Source organism: Chenopodium quinoa, unplaced genomic scaffold, assembly GCF_001683475.1.
Source record: "Chenopodium quinoa cultivar QQ74 unplaced genomic scaffold, ASM168347v1, whole genome shotgun sequence".
NCBI classification, from domain to species: domain Eukaryota; kingdom Viridiplantae; phylum Streptophyta; class Magnoliopsida; order Caryophyllales; family Amaranthaceae; genus Chenopodium; species Chenopodium quinoa.
Window position 1 is genome coordinate 74,449 of NW_018743047.1, and position 11,527 is coordinate 85,975.

At 35.5% G+C, this 11,527-nt stretch overlaps 1 protein-coding gene across 1 annotated transcript; it reads right to left on the reverse strand.

The window, feature by feature from the left end:
• Nucleotides 1-9,478: 9,478 nt before the first annotated feature.
• Nucleotides 9,479-11,389, reverse strand: LOC110730660. The gene is made up of 4 exons (XM_021910472.1): nt 11,283-11,389; nt 10,861-11,145; nt 10,609-10,710; nt 9,479-10,138 (listed from the first exon to the last, which is right to left on the reverse strand). Exons 1-4 carry the CDS (start codon nt 11,325-11,327, stop codon nt 9,722-9,724), a joined length of 849 nt encoding a protein of 282 aa, XP_021766164.1. The 5' UTR covers nt 11,328-11,389; the 3' UTR covers nt 9,479-9,721.
• Between the last annotated feature and the right edge of the window lie 138 nt (nt 11,390-11,527).

Below are 11,527 nucleotides of genomic sequence, written 5' to 3' on the forward strand. Positions count from 1 at the left end.
TTGCACCTTGAGAGACAGCATCAAATGCATATACTTGGCTAAGCTCATTCAACATGCACCTTCAAAAACTTCTTCCTTTTTGTGTCTTTCTTTTTTTTAAAGTCGGTACCCTCCACAAAAAATGAAGAAAATTTTTTTCTTTTTTGTGCACACACGAGTCATGTACGTTGAGTCATGTTGTGTCATATCATCTCGAGTTTAGTCTAACGCATGTGTCAAACACTTTGAGTCGAATCATGACAAGTCATATGTGCTAAAAACACATTAAGTCTTAATTGAGCCTTAGGACAGTCCAAAGATAATTAAAGAGATGAGCAAAGTTCTATAGTCAAAAATATAAATACAGGTACAATCCAAAGAGAAAACAAGGATAAGAGGGGATTAAGCAAAACTTACAAATTAGAGATGAAGAGCTTTAATTTAAGCAGATTTGGTTGAAAGGAAATAACCAAGTTAAAGGTTTGGAGCGAAACCAGGCAATGAACAGCAGCAGCATAAGGAAAGAGGATTTATCTGAAAATCCCGAGTGCAATGCCTGATGATGAAATTATCGCCTAGCGACAAGCCCGTCGTCTGGGACAAGCAAAAAACGCGGCGACAAGTCCTTCCAGCAGGCGCTGGTACGGCGACAAAGTGTGTGGCCCTGTAATGTGGACCTTGTGTAGCAGTTTGGGTTCCTTGGTACGCCAGTTAGCCCCTCTAAGTAACTTGACATGATCTAGTAATCAACCCGATTACAATCACGTTAAGTTATCGACCTGATAAATGATCGTCTCACTTAGCTTAAAGCGCCTAAGCATTGGCTCATCGGAGGCACCGACATAATGATTCATAAACAGTAGAGGCACCGACATAATGGTTCACAAGCAGCAAAAGCGCCAACATACTGGCATAGCGGAAGCAAAGTTCAAGCAAGTTTTTAAGGATTGACAAGCGTTGATTTTCGGTAATTTTCTTCGGAATATTATCGCAACCACTTGAGATGACTTTAAGCGAAGATATCTTCGACAGCATTTCCTAGCTTGCGGAGGGTTGTCACAAACAACTAGAGGTGATTTCAAGCGAAGTTATCTTCGATCATATTCCCTGGCTTGCGGAAGATGGTCACAAAGAGGTAGAAGATCGTTTCAAGCGAAGCAATCTTTGATAGTGTTCTCTAGCTTGCAGAAGACTATCAAACCGAAAATTGGAGGTAGTAACAAGCGTAGTAGTCTTCAGGCGGTATCCTCTAGCTTGGGGAAGATCGTTAAAGCAGCAGGATAGTGTTCCCTAGCTTGTGGAAGGTTATCACAATAATGAAGCAACAAATCGGTCACCTCCAGAGACGTGTGCTCGACGTGCAAGATACGCGTTTCCAAACTCTTTTATATATTAAAATAATGCTAGTTTTGCAGGTATTGGCGTTACAGGAGTGATTTAGGATCGTAGAACGTTCTGAATCATTCTCCGTCCCTATCGCTACTTTGACTTTTGTTTTCAAAACTTATGTTTCTCCAAACTCAGTCAAAGTGGGGGCTTCTGTAGACACCCATTTGTGTCTCCTCAAAACCAAACCCAGTGATGAGTACCTTTCACGTCGAATCATAATCGAATGAAGTGAAAGTGTGAAAAGTCTAGTGTTGCGTTTAGTTTTTTTTTTCTTTCTCTCTGATTTTGAAAACCTATTTTAAGAAAACATCCAATATAGTTTAGTTTGGTCCATGAAAAATGTCCAATAATAGTGTAGTTGGGTCGGGTTAGAAAAGAGCTTTCCAACGATATATTATAAGCCCAATTCCAATGAATAATGAGGAAGTTATGGCCAAATTACTAAACTGGGTCCGGTTTGATATTTATATACGGCCCAATGATCTAGAGGAGGGTCTATTATTGATTTATCATTCCTAATGAAATTAGAATTGATTATAATCTTCTAGATTCTTCTAGAAAGTTCTTTTCATTCCTAATTTAGTTAGCATTGATAAATTGACTTTAGTTGACTTTTAAGAGTTTTAATCAGAATAAAAAAAGTGTTTTTAAGGAAAATACAATTTTTCCCTCTCGTACGGCTAAATTTTATCATAATAAGAAAACGCGTGGAAATTTATTTCCAGCGTCTGGCGCCAGACCTGGCGTTTGGCGCTGCACTCCAACGTCTGGCGACACGCGCGTGTTTGGCGTTGTGGTCATGTTTTATTCTTTTCGAATTCTAATTCGTTTTTATCATATCCGACTGATTTTATCTATAAATAGCCTCCTAAAACCTCCGTGTTCAACAATCAATTCTCATCAATTCTTATTCTCTCTAATTATTCTCACAAATTCTCATCAAGAATTTCTTGATTATTCTCTCTCTCTCTCTCTCTCTATCTCTCTCTCTCTTGTCTAAACTAGCCTTTTGCATACAAAATTCCGCATTCACAAGATCTAGAAACACCTAGCCAAGTTCAAAGTTGTCTTCGCCCTAGACGTGAAAGGTTTTGATTTCTGAGGGTTTGGTCCCAAATTTCTATTTCAATTATTTAATTTAATCGTTTGTTTATTATTTTCCTTGAAGTTACTAACGCGTGTATTTTATTATTAGAAAGAGATACGAGGCATCCAAGTGCTTTAATTTGTTTGCATTGATATTATGATATAGAAATCATGTCTAGGTTGTTGTTATGATACCTAATATCATGTTAGGGCGTTTTGATCTTTCTACTATCATGTTCAGGGTAATAACTATAATTTCTAATATCAAGTATGACGATTGTGATTGTTGTGATGCTTTCTATTTCTTCCTAATATTCATCTTAGTATCATGTTAGGGTTAAAGCTTTGAATTTTAATGTTTAGTGACATGCTAGGGTTTGTTATTAATCTTGTTAGTATCATGCCTAGGATCTTTCTATTATTATGCTTTAACATGATTATTATTATAATTGTTATTATAATTATGGTTCTTGATATATATTTATTGTTATTGCTTGATCACGCCTTTTATGCATGTTTAAAGGGAATTTGGTACTTGTAATCACGCTTAATAAGATAATTTATAATCTTGTTTAGGGTTAATATGATTATAATCCAAGTGATCGCCAATAATAGTTTATTTGTGCATTAATATTCAACCAACATAGATAAACAGGTTTAGGGTTAAACCTATTGATTTCATGTTAATCAGAAAGCGCACATGAATACGATCTAAATAAAGTAGAGGCTTATTATTAGGGCAGGTTCAATCTCTTTTAGATTGGATTTGTACCTTCATCCCTGAAATACCAGTCATGGTTCCAGACCTATTGGAGTTAACGATCTCCTAGATCGTTAAGGGGTGTATCCTTCAGCTCGTGAACGGTTTACAAGTTCCTAAAACTTGTTGGCGACTCTTTTGCTCTAACTTCCTTCCCTTTGGACGCCACCGTACTTTAGTGTATGATCACAATGGGGTTCAAGTTTGGGGTAATGCATGAAATATTCCCTACACTTCCGAACTCATTTCTGGTTTATGTAGACCAATTTGGGCATGGGTAAACTTATGATTTGTACTAATTATTCCATGAACTCCACATGGAAGAAAGGCATGAACGAGGTTTATGAGTTTTCCTGAAACTCATTGGCGACTCCTACCTGTTTCTTATAAAAAAGCGTGATGAGGGTATCATTTCTAATTCAAGGTCTCCCAGACATTCAGGAATTCAAATCCTACTACACCCTAACAAGTGTAAAGTCCTAGGCTTCTAAAGGTCCAATGGGCATCTAAGGAAGGACCCCCTTACGATGGGATCACCCTCCTTATAGTGGGGAATTATTTATACCATGTGGCCTCGCAACTTATTATTTGTACACTCATCTAAGCGGAATATACGACTAGATACTTATCTGGATCAATTATTTAAGCAAAAGGCTTTATGGTAGGCATCTTAACCTTGTCCACCTTTGGAGCATTTATTAGAACTTGAATGAGATGGGTCAATGGTGTAGATACATGTGAGGGCAACCTTATCGGAAGTTCATCTTGCTCTCGAATTCCTCCTTCATCTCGAGTTCGTTCTATTGCTTGTGTTGCAAGATAAAAGAACCCACAATGACCTGTCGTATCTCGGTAGATCTTTTGATTCTCTTACATTTGATCCTCTCGGCGAAAATAGGGAAATCGATGATTAGGCAACCGGATCTCTGACTCGTATCAATTTCATAGGCTTGGCGTTAATCTATTACCCGACAATCGCGAATGATCTCTCGTGTTGTTACAGGTGCATCTCATATATAAGTTTCCAAGCATCCGGATCTCTGACTCGATTGGTCAATTCAACTTCCCTCCAGTGTCGACTTGCAATAGATTACTGGCTGGGTTCTATGCGGACATGTGATATGACGATCGATTGTGAGAGGATTGACAATAGTTTCTGAATCGAGTGTGAACACACCTAGTTGCACCGAAGGTCTGTGTCCTACCATTTTCCCTCCACTTCGTTGTTGGGGAAACATCATGGTATTATGCCCTCTAATTATTCTATAACACTTGGCATCCTTGATCTTGTTCTAGACGGTTAATGGGCCCCGTTTGGTTGTTCTTCATAGATCCTAACATGGTATTATGCCCTCTAATTGTTCTTCATGGTATTATGCCCTCTAATTGTTCTATAACACTTGGCATCCTTGATCTTGTAGTAGCCGATTAGTGAAGGAATTATGTCTTCGTCATGTGCAATTACTAGATATATAAATGAATCAAATTATGGAGATGATTAAGTTCGGACATTTGGGTCATCGTTTTATCATAGCTAGAGATTAATGATCTTTGGGCTAGTAAAATATCCCAAAGCCCAATTGGACAGATCCTATAGGGTCACACAAAGGGTCTAGATCGGGCACGAGAGGACGAGGCCCAAGATGGGCCTCATCCCCTAGTATGGTCGGCCACATGAAATGGATTGAAGGGTTTTGGGCCTCCTAACCCTAGTCTTATTATAATGTGATTATAAATAGACTAGGTGCCTAGGGTTTGCATGACACAGTAATTCAGCTGATCAGTAAGATCAAAACCCAAATTAGAAAAAACGAGACCAAGCCCTCCCAATCTCTCCTTTCTCTCACAGATCTCTCCTCCTCCCTTACGCCGGTTGTGGTGGTTTGTGGTGGTGGTGGATCGTGGTGGTCGGTTAGTCCATTAAAGGTGATGATCGCGGTTTTCCTCAATCACTCGACCAATCTAGTATTGGTGGACGGCTTGTTTGAAGCTCGTGGACTAAGTAGAGGAGCAACGCTTGGGGCTCTATTCTCTCCTTGATTTTTCAATTAATTGCTACGTGGAATTCACACTTTAAAGGTATGATTATGTGTCTTGTGTTTGATGCATGTGATCTTGGAATTAGGTGCTAGATTGAATATGATACATGATTTTCCGTTGCGTAGTACCTATAAACTCCTATAGTGGTATCAGTAAACTCCTACAGTGGTATCAGTTAGCCTCTTGCATGAACGCGCTTGATCATATTAATACGATTAATTTGAAGTCCATGTTACAAATTATATAATCAATTAAGAGGGAAAAATAATTTAATTATGGTTCAATTGTTATATTTAATGTGATTAAACTTTTGGGATTGATTAAATGTGATTTAATTATGCTCAAATAGCCATGAAGAGGACCGAATTAATCCCTAGAACATTCGAAAATTTTGAACACTAGTTTCGAATTTTTCAAAAAACCTTAACCCTTAAAATATTCGGATTTTCTAAAATTCAAAGCCTAAAATATGATTTTTGTGCTTGATTTTGATTTAATTTGATTTGTTTTATGTTTCATAATTTTAATCAGATTTATTTATGCATAAAAATGTTTTGTGTATGATCATTGATTTAATTCTAAGAGTTAAAATTAAATTGGGATTAATTTATGATGAACCCTAATAATATTGAATGATGATTTAATTTTAAAATTTGGACAGATTTAATTTAATTTTAATAAAAGTTATTTTGATTAAATTAAAAACCAAAAAAATAGTTTTAAGGCCGACAGCTGCGGTTGGGTGGCGCAGCCACGGCGGCTACCGACCTGCAAGTCAGTCCAAGAGGGAGGGGAAGGGAGGGCGGCGGTCCAAGGTGACTGGGGCAGTAGCTGTGCAAGTGTTGTACGCTGCTGTCGTGGCTGCCACTGTTACGGGGTGCTGCTGCCTTGCGCCAGTGGCTGTTGCAAAGTAGCCAGCACCGTGCAGTCACGGTTTTCAAAAAAAAAATCTATTTGAAAAATTATTTCAAGATAATTACAAAATTATTTTGGGATAAAATCAGTTTTATTTTAGATAAAATCTTTTGTTTAGGATAAAATCAAATATTCAAAAGTTGTTATATTTGATATTATCCATATTTAAAGTTGTTAAATTGGTAATTATCCATAATTAAAGTGGTTAATTTTGGATAAGATTGTTTAGGATATTTTGAGCATATTCCAAAAGGATAATAATTGATTTAAATAATGTGATTATCTCATAATTAGATTATGTTATAATTGATTTTAAAACTATTTGATTGGCTAGTAATTAGGATAGAATCTCCTAAAGTTGTTAGGATAATCATGGAAGATTAAATATGATTTATCTTTTTAGATTAAAATATGATTTGATTCTATCTCATTCCTAAATTAAAATATATGATATTTTATGATTGGTCATGAATAATATATGATATTATCTAATTATGATTTAAAATATATGATATTTTAGGAAATGTGTTGCTTTAATTTTAAACATTCGATTTTGTAGTTTAGACAAGCATGATGAGTGATTTATTATATTGTAGTTTTATATAATGTATGATATTATGTTGCTATACATAGACTAGTATGACCCATAGATTCTGAAATATGATTTGCGAATCATATGTATTTTTGTAATCTAAATACAGTCTGCGTACCATTAAGTATTTTTTGTAACTTTTATTTAAAGTAAATAGGTTATTTATTTAAATAGTGTTAGTCCAAAGAAGCCCATGAAGTGAAGGCCCAGAGGAGCAAGGTGGATGGAGATCCATGATAGTTCAAGTGGGAGCTTTTCATTTCTTGTTTTCTTAATACTAAGGGGCCATACTATGTCATGGTTTATTGCATTAGTAGATTATGCATGTTAGATTTTATTTATGTTGATTGATGATGCACTAGAGTTCAGTAAATAATCACAACATAAATGAATCAATGTCCCAGTAATATTAAGATTGTTTTTCCAGTTAGATACCCAACAATCTTTGGATAATGAGTGATAGGTCGGCCTCCGTAGAGTGTCATTTGTTATTTTAGGCATTGTGGGGTAAATCATGTTCTACATATTTAATTGGTTATGCTCAACAAGGTTACCTAAAGCGTTTAAAACCTTGAAGCAATGGTTAATAATTAAGAATGTTATGGTTAATTATTCAACCAAGAGTTACAAGAGTTGTAATCAGTATAGAGTTTACTCACCTTGAAAGTGTAATGCTTGATGGTAAGGCCTCAGTCCGATCAACTATTACACAAATAAAGGATCTTGGAATCACTTAAAATTCAATTGGGATCAATTAATGTTGAATAAAGTGCTTTAAAGTTACCTAATTAATTCGTTTATGGTACTTTAAATTTTAATTAAACAGAATTATTAAACTTTTCCTTATTTTGAATTAGATGGGTAGCCGTAATCGCAATGACAACACCACTTACAATCTTCGACCATTCCTTGAGAAGGATAAGTTGACAGGAGAAAACTTTTCCACTTGGGAAAGAATGCTAAGGCTCGTTCTGAAATCTGAAGGTAGAGAGGATGTCATTGACACCCCATTGCCAGGACCTCTGCCTGAAATTGCAACTACGGTAGAAGTCAAGAAGCACAAGGAAGCTCATGAAGAGTTGTATTGTGCCTATCACTTGCTTGATGATTTCCTCCATGGAACCTAGTATACAAAAGCGTTTTGAGGATCAGGATGCGTACACAATCATACAAGAACTTAAAGCTTTGTTTCGGAAACAAGCTAGAGTTGAAAGGTACGAGCTCCATCGTGAGATTCTGGATTGTAGGATGGAGAAGGGTGCCACAGTTCATGATCATGTTTTCAAAATGATCGGCCTTATTGAAAATATGGAGAAACTGGGGCACCCAGACAGTGATGAGATGGCAACAGACATCATTCTCCACTCACTTCTAGAGAGTTTTAGCTAGTTTATCATGAATTTTAACATGACTGCGACTGCAGAGACTATGAATCAATTGCACGCAATGCTGTTTAGTGCTGAAAAGCAAACCCCTAAGGAACCTAAGAAGGAAGTTCTTATGATTCAAAAGGGAAAGGGGTTCAAGAAGAAAGGGAAAAAGGCTAGTGCCAAGAGCAAGGGCAAGAAAGTTGCCAAGGCTCTTGAGAAGCCTAAGGCGAGTCCAAAACCCAAGGCTGCAAGTGAAAGTGGATGCTTTTACTGTAAGAAGAAGGGGCATTGGAAACGCAATTTCCAGAAATACCTTGACTTCCTCAAGAAGAATGGAGCGTCAACCTCATGTATTATGTTATTAACATTTTAACTTTCACTTAGGTATGTGATACCAAGTTGCAGTGCTTATTAACATTATTAATGTTGCGTAGGATATGCAAACAAGTGAAGCTAGGATGGAAATGGAGCTTGAAGGTGCACTAGAAGTGTTTGAGTGGCCAAAGATAGCTTCATAGTTTTATTATTGATTAGTTTATCATGATTCTAGAACAATTTCCAGTTTTGATGAGATAAATTTCAGTATTAGTTTGAATACTGATTTGGTTTTTACTAGGCTTGGACTAGTGTTGATCCATGACCAAGGTAATAAATTGTTTTTTATTTATGCTAGATATGAGTTATTTTGTTTTATGACATTGATATAAGTAGATCACAAAAGCAAAATTACACTACAAAAATCAGGTCATTTAGCTACAGGTCGAATCCGTTGCTATGTTCCACTTATTCGTCGCTAGATTTAGTTAGCAACGGATTTAGCAACGGAATCATTCCGTTGTTAAAAGGCTTGTCGCTAAATGAGCTTAGCGACAGAAACCATGTACAATCGTAGCTTATTTAGAGACGGAATATTTTCCATTTCAAATTCTGTTGCAATGACTTAGAAACGGAAATAAAACTTCCGTCGCAAACTTTAGCAACGGAAATATATAATTCGTTTCTAAATCTAGCTACGAAAATATATAATCCGTTGCTAAAGTTAGCAACAGAAATATATAATCCGTTTCTAAACCTAGCTACGGATATATGTAATCCGTTGCTAAACTTAGCAACGGAAATATATAATCCGTTTCTAAAGTAGCAACGGAAATATATAATCCGTTTCTAAAATTAGCAACGGAAATATGTAATCTGTCTAACATTAGAAACGGATATATCCGTCGCTTCTATTATTTTTTGGTTTTTTCTTTATTATTATAAATTTTCAATCATCACTTAATTAAATGGTCACGTGACATTTATATGCACTGTTACTTAGAATGTTACCAATACAATGATCTAAGCAAATATTTAAAAGGCCAAGCTCATAATTACGTATGTAGCTTCAAGGAAAGAGCTGTTAGAATTGTAACTGAAATACATAAGAAGCCCTCAAAATATGCTACCTAACTTGAACCTATTTAGTGCCATATATAATTACAAAATATGCTACCTAGCTTGAACCTGTTTTAGAAGCATGTCAAATAATATAATAACTTACTGACTACACATGCATGTACAAAGAGTCATGTTAATCAACTATAGTGTTGATCATCCATCAGTTGGGGAAGACGTAGATGTAGGAGTGACTGAGATTTTGTTGTTTTGTAAAAGCATTTGCACTTGCTGTTTAAGGGCCTTCAAAATGTTTTGAGTATCCGCAAGACTTTTTTGAGTTTCGACTAGGCTCTCTTTTGTTGCATCAAGCTCTTTCTTTTGTTCTGCATTCTCCGTAAGGAGGTCGATAAACTTGTTCTCCAACTCCATTGCATGCTGCATTCTTGATTTCTTTACCCTCTTTACTTCAGTTCCTAGTCTTTCATAATATGAGTCAGCAGCTGCTCCCAAACCAAATAATCTTCCCTTCTCATTCCACCCACCTACAGCCTCAAGGAACAACTCGTCTTCTGTTTTTTTATTCTCACTTTCACATTCAAGGTTGGCAGCTTTTATACTTGAAAATTCATTCTGGAAAAATTAAGAAAAACAAAACTTACATGAACTTCACATATACAACTAACATAGTGAATAAGAGGTTAAAGTAGCCTCATTAGGTAATCATTAAAAACTTTGGCAGCACTTCCCCTAAAAATGAAGCTAATTTTCTATTACCTGAATGTTAACCTGTTTTAAATCATTCCAAGAAAAAAAATATTCATCAAGCTAATTTTCCATAATATGTTCTGTACATTACATACAAAGTAAATGCATGGATAAGGCAATATCCATCAATCAAATTTTCTATAACTTGTTTTCATTTTAACCCGTTTCAATATTAATCATATCAAGCATTATAAAAAATTAATAAGTACTTACAATGTAAATCCATTAATATGACAATATTCATCATGCTTGGTTCTCGAATACACAAGACATCAAATAAAGCTTGGTTTTAAGATGCTAAAATTTATTAGTTAAGAGTAGAGAACAATACTCACCCACACCATTTCTGCCTTGGCATTAACAAATTGACCCCCGCTATCACCATGACATTCGTAATAAAGTTCGGCAGCAGTTGGCTTACGCTTCAGTTTCTTTTCCTGTTCATATATTAACACTAACATTAGCATTAGCATTGCATATATAACTAAGGAGATATAAAATCAAATATATATATATAGATCTTATCTTATTTTAACATAATGTTTTAACAATTCAAATTATAATTTCAGGCATGGAAAAATCAGTACCAATTTCAGCCTCACTTCTTCAGTAGATATAGATCCTTGTCGATGGTGTATCTTTTGGTTTCCGATGCCCATTCGATTTTTTGAACATTGCTTTGACTTTTCTTGGAAATCTTCTTTAGATCTCATTTGAATCATTTGCTCCCTTATTGTAGGAGGGCACAATTGTGCATTATAGTCAGGTTCTGTGCAAATCTTTGACAACATATCAGTAATACACCTACTGCATTTTGATTTCCAGCCCTTCTTAACTTGCACAGCTATTGATGGATCCCATGAGAACTCATGCTATAGTTAAATAAGCAAGATCAACCAAAGGTAATTTTTATTACAATTATTAATTGGGATATAAAATAAATATTGCAGCTTCCAAATGACAAAGTAAGCAAAAAGAAACTAGGACAAAAACCTTATAAAAGACAAACCTTGAAAGCATTCCACCATCTCTGTTGTACATCTAGTGGAGTCATACCCCAACTGTAATATGGTCCCTTAAAGTATTCCTTATATAATGTCTCAGATACTTTATCAACCACATCTCAATGGGTAAACCTATTTAAAGCTGAATATTAAAATAATCTCATTGAAAATAAAATAAAATACAGTAAGTGTATAGAACTTTGTTTGTTATAAGTATATGCAACTGACCATAATCCATTAGGATGCAACA